Raw genomic sequence first — 17325 nt, forward strand, 5'->3', positions numbered from 1 at the left:
GGAAGATGATTTAAGTAGAATATGAAAGTTATGTTTCTAATTGGTGCCTTATAATTATACATAATGGTGTTAATTATGTCATATTTATACATGCACATAACATAATTTGGTCAATTTCATTCCCCAGTACCTTCCCTTTCCCTCTCCTCCTCCCTCCCCCATCAACTTGCTGTACTTTACTGATCTCTCTTTTATTATTATTATTATTATTATTTTAATTAGTGTATTATAATTATATATAAGCAGGATTCATTGCAGTATATTTGTATATGGACATGGCATAATTTGGTGGATTTCATTCCCCAGCATTTCCCCATGCACTCCTCTGAAAGTTATTTTTTTTAAGGCTATGGGAGGTCATTGGCAAGGGCTATCTTGGAACAAAATATCTAGGGAATGTATTTTAAATGATTATTTTTTCTCCATTTGAAACTTGAAAGTCACTATTTTGATTTTCAGATAAAATTAACCCCCCTACACACAGTCAGCTAAAGGAATAAGAGTATTTTATGTTTCTATTTTGTAGTTATGTTTATGTTGGACAAGTAAATAATAAGTATGCTAGGGTTGGTGGGAGGAAGTGTAGGTAACTTATCAATAGTCCACCTCTATTCTTTGCCCATATTGAGAACCATATGTCTCATGTCTTCTTTTTTTTGGGGGGTACCAGGGATTGAACCCAGGGGTGCAAACCTATCTATCTACAAATTTCTTTCTTTTTTTTTTTTTTTTTTTTTTTTGCGGTGCTGGGGATTGAACCCAGGGCCTTGTACTTGCAAGGCAAGCACTCTGCTGACTGAGCTATCTCCCCAGCCCTACAAATTTCTGTTAAGTATTTTTCTAGAAACATTTAGGATTTAGAATGTAATAAGAATCATACTTTTAAAGGTTTGATTATATTATTTATATCATATATAGACACAAACGATAAATGCATCTTCAGAGAAGAGTTTAGGCCTATTGCATGATGGAAAATAAAGTGAGAATTGGAAGAGGTTAAAAACAAAATGAAAGAAAACCGAGAGCCTCAATCCCAGCAACAGTGATAAAGGTTGCTTTTGGGTTTTGGTTTTTCTTTTCTTGTTTCTCCCTAGATTATTGTTTTTTAAAAAAAATCTAGAACCAGTTGCATCAGAAACAATTGGAGATCAAACTGTGTCTCTGGGTGTAGAACTCAGAAATCTGCATGAACTGCCTAGCTGTTCTTAGGCATATTTACATTTGAAAACTACTACCCTATGGTATATAGAATGTAAATGCTGTATTTTTCAATAGTTCTTCTCTATTCTTTTTCTTTCCCTTTAGAACAGATGAAAATATCCAGTATAAAATTAATTAAGCTAAATCAATTTTGATGAAGAAAAAGTTGGAGGACTCACATGACCTGACTTTGACTTACTATAAAGCTACAGTAATCAAGATGTTAAAGTATTGGCAGAGGGATAGACACATACAACAGTGGAACAGAAGAGAACCCAGAAATAGACCCACATAAATATGCCAAACTAATTTGACAAACTAATAAAGACAATTCAATGAAGAAATCAAGCTGAAGCAATTGAATATACATTTTTAAAAAAAGAGCCTCAACCTAAACCTCACTAAAAGTTTCTATAAAAGTTACCTCAAAATGTATCATGGATTTAAATATAAGATGTAAAGCTACAAAACTTGTAGAAAAAAATCATAGGAGAAAAATCTTCAGGAGACAAGTTCTTGAACTTCACTTCAAAAGCACAATCCATAAGAGAAAAAAGTTGATATATTAAGCCTCATGGAAATTAAAAAGTTTGATTCTGTAAGAAATTTTTTAAGAAGAATAAAATACAAGCTATGAATTAAGAGAAATTATTTGTAAACCATATAGTATCTAATCAACATGGACTTTTGTGCTCAAAACTCAAAAGTAAAAAAACAGTCCAATTAGAAAATGAGCAAAAGATACGAAGAGACACTTCATTGAAGAGGATATATGGATGGCAAGTAATCATGTGAAAAGATGTTAAACTTCATGAGTCATCCGTGAATGCAAATTAAAACCATGATGATGTATGGTGTACACACTTTTTAGAATGGTTAAAGAGAAAAATGATGTTGAGGATTCAAACTACCCTCATATATTCATGATAGGAATGTGAAATGGTACAGCCACTCTGGAAAAGAGTTTGGAAATTTCTTATGAAGTTAAACATACTTAACCATACAAACCAGCAATTGCCTTCCTGGACATTTATCCCAGAGAAATGAAAACCTATGTTGGCACAAAAACTCATACAACAATTTTCATAGCAAACTATATTAATCATAGCCCCAAACTGGAAACAACTCCGATGTCCTGCAATGGGTAAATGGTTAAACAAATTATCCATATCGTGGACTACTACTCTGTAAGAAATGAACAATAACTTAAATGGACCTCAGGGGTATTGTGTGTGGTGAATGACAAAAAAAGAATCTCAAAAGTTCACATACTGTACAATAGTATTCATATAACATTATTGAAATTACAAAATTATAGAATGAACAGATTAATGGTTGCCAGGGACTAGATGGGGTATGGCATATGTATGACTATACATGGATGGCACAAGGAGTTCCTGTGTGCTGATGGCATAGTTTTGTATCTTGATCGTGGTATTGAGTATATAAATCTATACCTATGCTAAAATTATATAGACTTATACACACATGCATGCATGTAAAATCTGGTGAAACAATAAATTCTGTAGTCTACTTAGCAGTATTATACCATTGTCACTATCTTGGTTTCAAAGTTGTACTACAATTGTGTAAGATGTTACCATTGGAGGAAACTAAGTAAAGGGTACATGGGACTCTCTGTACTATTTTTGCAACTTCCTGTGAGTCTATTATTATGGCAAAATTAAAAACATGAATTTTAAATAAAGAACTAGGAATTATGATGCCATTTGTGAAATAAAGGGTGATAAAAAGAAAATCTGAGGGGAATAAAATGATCTTGAGAATTTTTACATGCCAACCTTGAATATGTCTCTTTCCTTTCCTTTTCTGTGCTTCATTTTCTTCATGTATAAAATGAGATTAGAGTACATGACCACCAAGGTTTCTTTTAGCTCAATATTCAGTCTTTTATAAAATATCAATATCATAAGGAACAGCAATATGAATGAAAGGTATCATTTTCCCAGCTGCACCAATCTGGCTTATCTTTATCAAAATATTGAATTTCAATACAATTCTGTATGCTCTTCTAGACACCAGAGTATACATTTTCATTCATAGCCAAGACCCTGATGGAAACAACATACTTGTTCTGTCCCTCTGTTTTCTTATCTTCTAAACATGCAACTTACTGCTTTCTGACCTCTGCCCACATCATGCCCTCCTACCAAAGTCACCAATGACTTCCATGTAGTGAAAGTCAATAGATACTTTTTCTACTGAGTGTGATGGCACATGCCTATAATCCCAGTTACTAGGAAGGCTGAGGCAGGTGGATCAGAAATTTGAGGCCAGCCTCTGCAACTTAGTGAGACCCTGTTTTTAAATAAAAAATTAAAAGGGCTGAGGATGTGACTCAGTGGTTAAGAGTGCCCCTGGGTTCAATCTCTGGTACTCCTCCTCCCCACCTCCAAAAAAAGGATGCTTTTCTTGTCCTTGATAAACCTCCTGATCCAGAGTCGCTCATTCGTCTTTGACTAACTCTTTTGGCTTCTAGTATTTTTTTTCTTTTTTCTTTCCCTTCTCAAATTATTTCATAGGCTTCTCTATTATTGCTTATGTATATGTAGTTGAAAGATAAAGCTATATCTCCACCATACCTTCATTTCCACCTGCCTGTTAGATATTTTCACTTGGCCATCTTAATGGCACATCAAAGTTAATACATCCACATCTGAATTCATTCATATTTCCTTTCAGTGTTTCTTACCTCAGAGGATGGAACATTCATTTTCACAAACAAGAAGCTGAATAGGCATCCTAACATCTCTATCACCTTATAAACTGTTCATATTGTTAGAGTCATAGCAATTTGAAGTTATTTTTCTAACTTGGTAATCTGAGTTGTAACATGTAGAACAGGCATATGGGAGAAGGGATGGTACATGAAGTGTCACAGTGCCTAGTGACTGGGATTACTGCATGACAATATTAGAGTTTCCAGCCTTGTGAGAGAGGGGCAGGAAAGTGAAAGTTGTCTTCTGCCAGGGTGAGGAGGAAGACAATAATATATTATGTTAAACAAGTAAATAAATTGATTAAGCAGATATGTTGAAGAAAATGGGAGCTAGGTTTTCCAGTGTCAGAGACATCAAAAGGAAACAAAATGAACTCCATGGTGTTGGATTGAAATTGAAAGTGTTAATATGAACTCTTTCCCAAAGGAAAAAATATATACAGAGAATGATGAGTGTGTCTGTGTATACATATGTATTGTTCCTAGTTTTTTTCTCTAAGAGGAACTAGAATGGAGAAAGTTTAGCCTTTTCAACAACTGCTGATGGGACAATTAAACATGCACAAAAAAAAAAAAAAGAAGTTGGACCCCTACCCCACACCATACATGAGTATTAACTCAAAATGTATCAATGACTTAAATGTAAGAACTTAAAACTATAAGAACCTTATAAGAAAACAGTGGTATAATTTTATGATATTGGTCATGGCAATGGATTCTTTGATATGACATCAAAAGTACAAGCAACAAAGAAAAAAATAAGTTAGACTTCTTGAAAGTTAAGTAAAAATATACACCATAAGATCATCAAAAGTTAGAAGCTTGGGGCTGGGGAGATAGCTCGGTCAGTAAAGTGCTTGCCTTGCAATCATAAGGCCATGGATTCGATTCCCAGCACCACAAAAAATAAATAAATAAATTAGAAACTCCAGCCGGATGCAGTGTCCCACACCTGTAATCCCAGTAGCTCAGGAGGCTAAGGCAGGAGGATCCTGAATTCAAAGGCAGCCTCAGCAAAAGCAAGGCACTAAGCAACTCAGTGAGACCCTGTCTCTAAATAAAATAAAATACAAAATTGGGTTGGGGATGTGGATCATTGGTCAAATGCCCCTGAGTTCATTCCCCAGTAGCTAAAAAAAAAAAAAAAAAAAAAAAAAAAAAAAAAAACGAACATGTGGGGCTGGGGTTGTGGCTCAGTGGTAGAGCACTTGCGTAGCTTGTGTGAGACACTGGGTTCAATTCTCAGCACCACATAAAAATAAATAAAATAAAGGTCATCAACAACTACAAAATATTTTTTAAAAAGTAATGGCTGGGTGGGAGGGGGGCAAGAATGGAGGAAGGAGGGACTGTATAGAGGGAAAAGAGGGGTGGGAGGGGTGGGGGGAAGGGGAAAAAACAACAGAATGAATCAAACAACATTACCCTATGTAAATTTATGATTACACAAATGGTATGCCTCTACTCCATGTACAAACAGAGAAACAACATGTATCCCATTTGTTTACAATAAAATTTTAAAAAGAAAAAAAGTAATGACTGAAAACTCACTAAATTGGATGAAAGCTATGAATCTATGCATTGAAGAAATGTAAAGATGTTTTTAAAAGCAGCACACACACAATGCTGCAGCTAAAACTATTTTTATTGATTTAGCCCTAAATTAATTAATCTACAAGTGTTAACATTTTGAACCCATTTGAATTTTATTTTGTAATTTCTTTTTAATCTTTGTTATGTTGTGTAGTATACCCTATGCTGTCTAAATGTTTCCAAATTTTATACATTTAAATTAGAGATTTTCGCTTTCAAAATTGAAACAAACAAACAAAGGCAGAGGGCCGGGCGGGCGGGCCTGAGGCCCGGAGCCCCGGAGGCCAGGGCGGCGCTCACGCAGCTCGGCGGGAGACCGGCGACAGGAGATGCTGCTGGGGCGCTTTCCCAGGACAAGCCTGCCGGGCCTGATCCCCGGCCCCCAGCGCTCCCCATGAAAATCCAGCTCCCGCGGCACCCCAGCGCGGGTGCACTTGTCGACTTCGGGATAGTGGCGACTCGGGGCACCCGGGCGGGGTCGGAGCCGAGTGGCTGCAGGACGAGCTGGAGGCGCACGGCGGCGCGACTCTTCCGTTGCTGGATTGTCCGCCCCACGAGCTCTTCGGCTCTTCGAATCGTCGCACATTGAAAAGGTCATCAACCTGGTCATCCCGGGCCTCATGCTGTGCCGCCTGCGCAAGGCCAACCTACCCATCCGCTCCATCATCCGCAACCACGCTGACAAGGAGCGCTTTGCCACGCGTTGCAAGGCCACCGTGCTGCTGTACGACGATGAGGCCACTGCTGAGTGGCAACCCGAGTCGGGTGCTCCTGCCTCTGTGCTCGGACTGTTCCTACAGCAGCATTGTGAGACCAAAGTGGGCAACTGGTTGTTGCCCAGTGGTTCGCCGCCCACCTCGTGTTTCGAGCACAATGCCTTCCTTTGCTTTACTTGGTTTTGCTATATTTTACTATATGGAACTTTACTATTTGCCTTACTTTGCTTTTGTATATAGAACTTTAATATATGGAATACTACATGAATATTGCAGTGTTATGTGTGACTGTGCAAAAACCCAACGATGTAACCCTAAAAAAGGTGTAACCAATGAGAGACCCCAAAAAAGGAGTGTAACCAATTAGAAGCAGTTTAGAACAACCACACCCGACATCCCCAAGTGCCATCCACCGTATCAAACCCCGACACACACAAAAAGAACTATAAGAACACAGACCAGAGAGCAGGAGACGGTGGAAAGCTGACACAAGGCCTGACCTAAAGTCAGAGAGCTGAGGACACCAGAGGTCACCAGAGAGCTGACATCCCCAGCAAGCTGAGCCGAGGACAGGACGAGATGCTGGAGAAGATGGCCCTCAGCCTCCACCTCCCCCTACGGTGAATCCTCCATACGCCCACCGCGTCGGATGGACTGGCAGCGACGCCGGCCTTAAGACACGTCACATGGGGAGCACTGGAATGTTGGTATGAGACTAAAGTTCGGCTAAGACTAGAGTTAGATCAAGTAAGTGTGTGATTATGTGCAGTGAATAACCAGCATTGAGAGACTATCCAACTCTCACGTCTCATATCTTAACTGCTCGTGACACCTGCGCATCACCTCTAACTGCTCCGATGGCGAGTTCGACTGAGAGCTGCCCAGCGGTGCCATTGAATAGGATGGCAGCCCTTTGCCATTCATCCAACCTTCCCCGTCAGATCCTGCCCAATCTCTACCTCAGCTGAGCCAAGGAATCCACCAACTTGTATATGCTCAGTAAATATATCCTCAGTGTCACTCCCAACCTACCCGAGGCCTTCCAGCATGGTGGTGACTTCACCTACAAGCAGATCCCCATCTCTGACCACTGAAGCCAGAACCTCTCCATCAGCTTCACTGATGAGGCTCGCTGCAAGAAGTGTGGTGTCCTAGTGCACTGCCTGGCAGGCATCAGCCACTTGGTGACAGTCACCATGGCCTACCTAATGCAGAAGATGAACCTGTCAAAAGGAGAAAGTCCAACATCTCTGACCATAATGGGATAAAATTAGAAATAAATAACAGAGAGAAATTTGGGGGCTCAGCAGATTTAAAGGGCTGCAATCATATAATTATCAGGTCATCAGCAGAAAAGTGTGTCCTGGGACAAACACGAGGGTCCACTGGCCCTCAAAAGCCATGTGTCTGGCAGCTGAAGACTCTTCAGCAAGTCCTGCTGAGGGAGGCCCTACCCCCACAGGATGGCAGAGAGCTGGCCACCACTCAGCCTTGGCCTCTGGGCACAGGAGACATATGTGGGTTCCTCAGGCCAGGGACAACAAGCTTGAGCCCTGGCACCACGCCTGTCCTAGCATCTCACGTGGTCTCAAGGGTGTTGAGTGGAAACAGGTTGTGGTTGGTGGGTGTGGAGAAGTACAGCTGCTCCCTGGGCACTAATGTTATTTTCAGGCTACACACAGCAGTGGATTGTATAAACCAATATTTCATCCTTTCTTGATGCAGAGAAAGAAGTGTTCTCAGTTTTATTTTTCTTCTTATTTCAAAAGCAGTTATTGGTGTGTTTTTCTTTTTGTTTTTAATGGAAAAGACAAACCCGTGTTGATCTTGACCAAATGCGTTTTGCACATGTGTGGAGCCTCCATTTCTCCAGCAGACACTTCTTTTTTTTTTTTTTAATAAGCTAGATGACAGAGTTAGTTTTTATTCACAAATCAGTAAAACATGAGGGGCCACGTGTTTTGCAGAAACTCCAATTTCTACAAAATGCAAATAGTAGTGTTGCATACTGATAACACTGGAATGATAAATAAGTTACTTCACATGTACAATTCTAAGATAAAAGATACCCCACATGGAAGTGTCATCTCTTCGCCGCTTGACAAAGGGGGAGATCCTCAGAGTTGGTGCCTTCGCCCCTCTCCTTTGCTGGGTGATCAACCATCTTTCTTCTTCCATGAGGCTGTCTGATAAGATTTGGGTTTGAAGGCTGAAGTGAAGACTCTTTCAGAAAGGTGTTTGGGGTGCCATCCTTAGTTCCATGCAAGAAATGAGCCAAAATTCCATATAAAAGTGGTATTGTGTTGTCCTTTGACTCTTCAAAGGCATTTAATTCACGGATGAGAAATTGTCTGTCCAATGGAACTGCAGGTTGACCAGATTCTGTTGTGAGGACAGATGCTGTATACTTATATTTGTTGAATTCCAAATACTCCCGAATTAATTCGTTAATTAGAAGATTTTCATGAGACAAAGTCGGCCGGGGTTCACGATCATCATCCAGGGCACTGAACACTTCAGCTCGGATCCTTGCTTTTAAATGACCCAGCACCCCCCTTTTTTCCAAGGTGTCCTTTAAAACAGCCTTCAGCTCAGTGACAGTCGCCATTTTCCCAGCAGACACTTCTTAAAGGGATGACTTGCTGCTTTCCAGGCATCAAGATCCCCAGTTGTGCCATCTCCCACCCGTGGCTCAGCCCAACTTGGTGTTGTGTTTGCCTGTGCACACTGCTACAAGTTGTGCTTGGTGGGCTGGACCCGGGTCTTTGCATTGTCTGCCGTCCCATCCACCCCATGCCGTAGCATTAGCCCTTCAGTCTCAGCCCCCAGCGAGCCCAGGCCATGGACCCAGGCCATGGACCCAGGCCATGGACCCTTCTATATACTTACCCAAGACTTCTGCCTAGTTCTTTCTGCAACTGAGAGTGTAGAGCCAGTAGCTGGGGAAAAGAAAGCTTAGGTGGTGGAACCCAGTCTTGCCTCCCAAGTTCTTTCCTTTGTCCTGGCTATTGCTTTGGTCCTGCCTTGCTTACCTCCTGCCCATGCCTTCTACTACCAGGAAACATGTACCCATTTCAACCCTACGGCAGAGGCAGGTAGAGTAAGGATGGATGAGCGGAAGGGGTATGAGACTCTGCCTGTCCCTCTGTCCCACTGTATCCACAGGATGAAGCCACAGATTCCTTTACCCTCCTCCAGTTTTTTTCCTTCTCCAACCTCAGTTCTAACCAGGTGTCAGTACTGCATGGGGACTTGGGAGGGGTGAGCAGTTGGGCCAGGGTCCCTGATGGAGCCAGCACTCAGCATGTGAGCGAGGCCAGGGAAACTCTGCCCCCATTGCATCTTAGCTCACAGGGGTGGTTTTCAGGGATTCTTTAGGGTAATGGATTCAAATCTTGCCACAGTTGAGAAATTGACAAAAAACTTCCAAGCTATACATGGTTCTTTTTGTCTCTTTTTTATTTTTAAAAGAAAATCCCAGAAAGATGTATCAGATTTGTGTAAATAAGGGTATACCAGAGGGTGGCCAGTTTTACTTTATGATCTTATGAAGGAAAATTTGTGACCCCCCCCCCACACACACACACACACACATCCCAAACCAGCAACAGGAGACTTTGTTTATATTGCACATAAGTATTATTTTTCTTTTTAAAAAAAATTGAAAAAAAAAGAAATGCAAAGAATTCCAAGAGGGATAAGCCCAAACAGATCTGCATCTGAACACATCATATTCAAAATGACTAACACCAATGAAAATCTCCTGAAAGCAACAAGAGGAAAACAACATATCACATACAAGGATCCCTTAATAATATTGACAATTTGAACTATACAGGTCAGATGACATATTCACAGTGCTGGAAGGAAAAGTGTCAATGAAGAATTCTATATCCAGGAAAATTATTCTTCAAAAATGAAGGTAAAATGACCTTTCCAGAAAGAAAAACAAAGGTCTATATAATAGGAGATATTAAAGAGAGTATTTCAGGCTGAAATGAAAGGATACTAGGCAGCAACTCAAATTCACATAAAGAAATAAAGTTCAGTGGTAAAGTTTTATAGATAAATATAAAAAGCAGTATATTGTATTTTTATTTGTGATAATTTTCTTCCATCATTTAGAGAACAACTACATGAAGAAACAATTATAGGATATATTGATGAATGTATGGTGTTAAGAGATGTAATTTGTATGACAATAGTAGCCCAAAAGCATGGGGAAGGGAATAGAGCTGTATTGAAACAAAATTTTATGTCATTGAAATTAGTTTTGTATTAAAACTAGATGATTTTAAGTTATGATGTTAATTATAGTCTCCAGGGAAAACACTTAGGAAATTATTTGAAAATATAGTAAAGAAACAAGAAAAAAATAAATGATATGCTTGAAAATATCTGTATAACACAAAAGAAAGCAGTAATGGAGGAATAGCAGATAAAAACAGATGACATATAGAAAACAAAGAGCAAAATGGCAGACATAAATCCTAACTTTTTGGTAATTACATTAATATAAATTAATCCAATCAAAAGAAATTTTAAAATGAATGGAAAACAAGATCCAACTATATTCTGGTAAAAGGATACCCACTTTAGATCCAAATATACAAATGTACTGAGAGTAAAAGGATGTGAAAGATATGTAATGCAAAAAGCAGTCATAAAAACTGGAATGACTAGGAGAGATAGCTTAGTCGGTAGAGTGCTTGCCTTGCAAGCATAAGGCCCTGGGTTCGATCCCCAGCACTGCAAAAAAAAAAAAAAAAAAAAAACTGGAATGACTAAACTAATATCAGACAAAATATATTTTAAAATGTGTTAGTTGAAATAATGAGTGGCATTATATGAAATTAAAATGTCCAATTCATCAGAAAGATTTAACCATTATAAACATATGCACCTAAAAATAGGTCAAAATACATGAAGGAAAAAAGTGACTCAATGGTGATATAGACAGTTTAAAACTTCAACACCCAACTTTCAGTAGTGCGTACAATAGTTAGGTAAAAGATCAATAAGGGAATATGAGAATTGAATAACATTATTAATCAACTAGATCCCATACACAACTTATATAATGTGATCCAACAACACCAGAATACACATTCTTCTCAAATGCACATGGAACATTATCCAGATTAGACTGTATGTTAGTTCATACATAAAGAAAAGCTCAGCAGATTTAAAGGGCTACAATCATAATTATAATCTCTGACCATAATGGGATAAAATTAGAAATAAATAACAGAAAGAAATTTGGGGGAATTCATAAATTTGTGTAAATGAACACACTCTTACATATGCATTGGGTCAAAGAAGAATCACAAGGAAAAACAAAATACTTTGAGGTGAATAAAAAAAAGCATGACATACCACAACTTTATGAGATGCAGTGAAAGCAGTGCTCAAAGTGAAATTTAGAGTTGCATCTGCTTACATTTAAAAAAGAGAAAAGATTTCAAATTATAAACTAACTCCCTCTTAAGGAATTGGAAAAAGAAGATCAAATTAAACACAAAATTAGAATAGGAAAGGTTGTAATAAAGATTTGAGTGGTGAAAAAGATATAGTGAATGAAAAAAATTAGATAAAATCAATAAAACCAAAAGTTGGTTCTCTGAAAAGATTCAAAAAAATTGACAATCTTTTGACTAGAGTGACTATTAATAAAAAAAAAAACCAGGAGATTAAATTTTCTAAATTTGAGGGTGAAATAGACAATATTATTGAACTTGCAGAAAAGAAAAAGGAGTATTTAGGAAACTATGAATCCTTATATTCCAGTAAATTAGATAATATAAATGAAATAGACAAATTGCTAGAAAGATGCAAACCACTAAAACTGATCAACAAGAAGTAAAATATCAAAGTAGACCTATAAGAATTTAAGTGGTTGATTTAGTGATTTTAAAACTTGCCACCAACAAATGGTTAGGACAGATGACTTCGTTGATGAATTGTACCAAACATTTGAATTAATTCAGAATTAACACTAATTCCTCATGAATTTTTTTTAATGTAAAAGTTATGCTTTTAATATATAAAGTCAGGGCAGGCACAGTAGCACACACCTGTAATCCCAACAGTTCGGGAGGCTGAGGCAGGAGGATTGAGAGTTCAAAGCCAGCCTCAGCAACTTATTGAGGCTATAAACATCTTAGTGAGAGCTTCTCTAAGTAAAATATAAAAAGGGCTGGAGATGTGGCTAAATGGTTAAGAACCCTGGTATATAAAAAATAAAGAAAAGGTATCCAATACTTTATTAAGTGACTAAGAGGCAGTTTTGGTGGCTCATGCCTATCTCCTCAACAACTCTGGATGCTGAGGCAAGAGGATTGCAAATTTGAGGCCAGCCACAATAATTTAGTGAGACCTTGTCTCAAAAGAATAAAAATAATTTAAAACTCAAGAAACATAGTAAATGGCTGAAGCAAAGGACAAAATTATTGAGATCTTGGACCACAAAGCCATGCAGTCATAGAATTAACAGTTTATCTCTGTCTCAAGTCTATTAATATTTTGTTTCATTTCTCAGAACTTTATTCAGAAGTGAATAGGGTGCACCTACCTCACCAAATATTCAAATTAATGCCTCAACAATATTAAAACACCTTCAGGATTATCCCCAAACTCTCCATCCATTGAATACACAGGTAGATATTGCCTGTCACAGGTACCATATTTCTTTTTGCCTGATATACCTGGTATTCAAGAAACAGATTCAAACCACTTGTTCCCAAGAAGAAAAAACAAACTAGAAAAAAACTCCTGTTCTGTTCCTTTGAAAGATCACTAAAGTTTATTCAACCTGTTGGAAAGGATTAAGTCCAAAGTCAATAGAGATCTTTTATTGCATCACTGAATATCAAATTGACTCTCCAGGACTGTGTTTCTGTGGCTGGATAACTCTTAGACCCTATTCATCAGCCTGCTGAACTGTTCCTTTTTCAGAAACATAAATACCATCCAAAAATTTTCTGATATCTTTGTTTTTCACTGTTGTGGCTTGCTGAATTAAAGCAGATGAATTTGAAACAAGTTCAATATCATTTCCTTCAAGGATTAATTCATCTTTCTGAGCTTGAGACACTGAGCAAGCAACCCCTGTTCTCATACGAACCCTGCGGATATATTTTTCACCCAAGAAATTTTGGATTTCAACAAGAGACCCATTCTCCTGAATAAGGACGTTGATGCGGAAGTGAGCATACACAGACCTCATCTTGTAACGAAAGCCCAGTGTAACACCCTTGATCATGTTCTGTTCGTGACTACGGATTGTGCGAACAGTGGCCAATTCCTTCCTATTTCCCCACCATTTGTCAACCCGTAGCCTCTCCTTTTTCTTTCCAAGGAGGCTGAGTTCTACATTGATATGATTGAAATCCCTCCGGAGGGTTCCTCTTGGACCCTTCACAATAACTGTGCATCCCTTTAGAGTAATGTTGACATTTTCTGGTATATCGACAGTCTGATTGCTGAGAATCGTCTTCATTCTCGCAGTAGATGCGGCAAAGAGAAAACGTCTTTCGTCATCACGTACTTGTAGCCCGTCCGTAAATTTTTTAAGAACAGAAAAGGAAACAATCTCCCAACTTATTCAAATCATCAGTACTACACTGATACCAAAACCAAAGCTATCACAAGAAAACTAGACACCAGTATTCCTGTGAATATAGATGCCACATTCCACAACAAAAACTAGCATCATACTTAATGGGGAAAAACTTTTTGCATAAGATCAGGATCAAGACATTCTTGTGTCCTGCCACTTGTATTTGCTATTGTATAGAAGATTCTAGCCAAGGCAATTAGAAAAAGAAAATGGAAACAGAAATAAAAGACACCCAACTGGAAATCCACATGAAAACACATTTATTTGTATATGGTATAATACTATAAAGAGAGAACCCTAAAGAATGCATACACACACACACACACACACACACACACACACAATTAGAGCTGATAAATGAGATCTTGAAAGTTTCAGGAAAAAAAATCAATTTACATCAATAATTTATGTATCTATACATTAGCAATGATCAATCTTAAAATGAAATTAACAATTCCACTTAAAATGGCATCAAAATAGTACTAAAAATAGCATTAGCTATTGAGGTATAAGACTTATACATTAAAAACTACAAAACGTTGAAAGAAAGTTTAAAAGACCTAAATAAATGGAAAGATATCCAATGTTAATGGATTAAAAGACTTACTTTTGTTGGCAGTACTCCCCAAATTGATCAATAGATTGAATACAGTTCCTATTAGAATCCCAGCTTCATTATTTGCAGAAATCAACAAAGTGATCCTCAAATATGTATGGAACTTCAAGGGGCTCAAGTACCCAAAACAATCTTGTAGAAAAACACAACAAAAGAGCTAATATAATTTTAAAACTTACAGTGTGCTACTGGCATAAGCTAGACATACAGAGCAATGGAATAAAATTGAGTCCAGAAGTGAAACTATACATCTGAGGTCAATTGATTTTCTATGGTGTGCCTATTATGGTTTGGATATGAGGTGTCTTCTCAAAACTCAAGTGTGAGACAATGAAGCAATGTTCAGATGTGAAATGATTACATTAAGAGAGCTATGTCCAGTGGATTAATCCCTCTGATGGGTTAATAATTTGAAAGGACTACTGTACTGGGTGGTAGCTGTAGGGTGTGGCTGGAGGAAGGAGGTCACTGAGGATGTACCCTTAAGATTTATATTTTTTCTGTGGGGACTCAATTGTGGTCCCTCTGCTTCCTTGCCATCCAGAAGTAAGCAGCTTTCCTCCATCACACTTTTCTGTTGTGATGTTCTGCCTCATCTGAGGGTCAGAGCAATGGAGAACCAGGAGCTAAAATAAACCTTTCCTCCTCTAAGATATTCTTTTTTTTTTTTTTTTTGTGGTGCTGGGGATCGAACCCAAGGCTTTGTGCTTGCAAGGCAAGCACCAACTGAGCTAGATCCCCAGCCCAAGATATTCTTATCAGGTATTTTTTTGTGACAATAACAAAAAACACGAGTTCAATAGGGTAAAAATAGTCTGTTGAACAAATGGTTTGTGACAACTAGATATTCACATGAAAAACTACAAAAGTAGACCCCTAACTGACATATACAAAGTTAACCAAAGTATGTCATAGACTTTACATGTAAGAGGTGAAACTATAAAACACTTGGAAAAAAATGTAGGGGAAAATATTCATAACCTTGGATTAGGCGATGGATCTTTGGATGTGACACCAAAAGCACAAGCAATAAAAGGAAAAAATAAAAAAAATTGGACTTCTAAAAAAATTTCCTTCAATGATAATCATCAAGAAAGTGAAAAAAAGGTGGGCACATATTATGGTTTGAATGTGAGGTGTCCCCCAAAAACTCATGTGTGAGACGGTGCAAGAAAGTTCAGAGGAGAAATGATTGGGTTGTGAGAGTCTTTACCCAGCCAGTTAACCCCTGATAGGGATTAACTGAGTGGTAACTGAAGTGGTGGGGTGTGGCTGGCGGAGGTGGTCATGGGGGGAGGATTGGGGTGTGGTTTGGGGATATATATTGAATATATATATATATAGTGCTGGGGATTGAACCCAGGACCTTGTGCATGTGCATATACCAACTGAGATATATCCTCAGCCCTGGGGTATATATTTTGTATCTGGAGAGTGGACCCTCTCTCTCTCTGCTTTTTGTTCATACTATGAGCTGCTTCCCTCTGCCTCACCTCAAGCCCCAAGGAATGGAGCTGGCTGCCTATGGACTGAGACTTCTAAAACTGTGAGCCCCAAATAAACTTTTCCTCCTCTAAAATTATTCTTGTTGGGTCTTTAAGTCACAGCAGCAAAAAGGCTGATTAAAACAGTAATCTGTATCAAGAAGTGGGGTCATTGTGTGACTAATCCAATCATGTGGGTCAGAAGACTTTGGAGCTTCTTGGAATTTGTGGGAGGAATTTTTGGAAAGTTTAGCAGTGCAAGCTGGAAATGCTTTAGGTTGTAAGTGGCGCTTAATGACTGATTCTGGTGGGAGCTCAGAAGACCAGAATGCCAATAGGACCATTAAAGGAGGGTTTAAAGGAAAAACAGGACACTCAGTAACTGGACTAGAGGTCATTCGTGTTATGTTCTGACTGAGAAGTGGTCTGCATTTTACCTGTGTCTTGAGACTTTCTGTGAAGCTGATTTTAAAAGCGATAAACTTCTTAATCTGGTGGAAGAAATATTTAGGCAGCAGGTGGTGGCATGGATATTGCTGGCATTTTTTTTTTTTTTTTTTTTTTTTTTGCGGCGGGGAGAGGGTAATGGGGATTGAACTCAGGGGTACTTGGTGACTGAGCCACATCCCCAGCCCTATTTTTTCTACTTTATTTAGAGACACGGTCTCACCAAGTTGCTAAGACTGGCTTTGAATTTGTGGTCCTCCTACCTCAGCCTCCTGAGCTGCTGAGATTACAGGCATGCCTGGGGCTGGCAGCTTTTAGCCAAGTTTATTGTGACATTCAGGAAAAGAAAGCAGAGGGGAAAGATTTGAAAAACTTGGACCTGAAAGGCAGGAGTAAAACTGGGGCTAAGGAATTTGCAGTTGTTAAAGACTTTACCTCCACTAAAAAAATGCTAAAGACTTTGCCCAGAGACAATGAGAAAGATAGCTTGAGGGCCTCTCAGGAATTGGCAAGACCACACACACCTCAGGCTCTAGAAAGTAGATGTAAAAATTCTCTTGAGAATTATACCTGTATAGCAACCTGCTTGCACAGAGCAGCCTAGGAAGTTTTTTCAACATGCTCAGCCAGTCAGACACTCAGAGGCTGCTGCAGCCAGGGTCCCTGAAGACTCTACTACTACTAGAGATGGCCCCCGACCCTGGTGTCAACCACGTGGTGCTGGTCCCACAGGCATGCAGGATGCTGGAGTTAGGGGGTCATGGAGGCTTCCACCAAGATTTCAAAGGAAGCCCTGGGAGGCCAGGTAAAGTGCAGCAGGGTCAGAGTCCCTGCGGGCACCCCTGAGAAGTCAAAGTGTGGAGATGTGAGGAGGAAGCCAGAGCTGTAGTGGAGACCCCCGAGATTAAGAA

The 17325-nt window shown here is 38.9% G+C and overlaps 3 protein-coding genes and 1 pseudogene across 5 annotated transcripts in view; 2 read left to right on the forward strand and 2 right to left on the reverse strand.

Annotated features, from left to right (window-relative positions):
- The window catches only part of Brcc3 (BRCA1/BRCA2-containing complex subunit 3), a 38125-nt gene extending 35130 nt beyond the window's left edge, over positions 1-2995 (forward strand). For 2 of the 3 annotated variants that reach the window (XM_047536671.1, XM_047536673.1), the window contains one exon: positions 1306-2995. The gene's annotated coding sequence lies outside the window, so the exon portion shown is untranslated. The remainder of the gene's footprint in view (positions 1-1305) is intronic. The other variant, XM_047536672.1, reaches the window with a different exon arrangement.
- Positions 2331-7517, forward strand: LOC124971707 (dual specificity protein phosphatase 7-like; annotated as a pseudogene).
- Positions 7518-8256: 739 nt separating this feature from the next.
- Positions 8257-8857, reverse strand: LOC124972564 (centrosomal protein 20-like). The gene has a single exon (XM_047537034.1). It carries the CDS (start codon positions 8855-8857, stop codon positions 8333-8335), a length of 525 nt encoding a protein of 174 aa, XP_047392990.1. The 3' UTR covers positions 8257-8332.
- A 4271-nt stretch (positions 8858-13128) lies between these two features.
- On the reverse strand, positions 13129-13747 carry LOC124972388 (60S ribosomal protein L9-like). The gene has a single exon (XM_047536761.1). It carries the CDS (start codon positions 13745-13747, stop codon positions 13169-13171), a length of 579 nt encoding a protein of 192 aa, XP_047392717.1. The 3' UTR covers positions 13129-13168.
- Between the last annotated feature and the right edge of the window lie 3578 nt (positions 13748-17325).

Source organism: Sciurus carolinensis, chromosome X, assembly GCF_902686445.1.
Source record: "Sciurus carolinensis chromosome X, mSciCar1.2, whole genome shotgun sequence".
NCBI classification, from domain to species: Eukaryota; Metazoa; Chordata; class Mammalia; order Rodentia; family Sciuridae; genus Sciurus; species Sciurus carolinensis.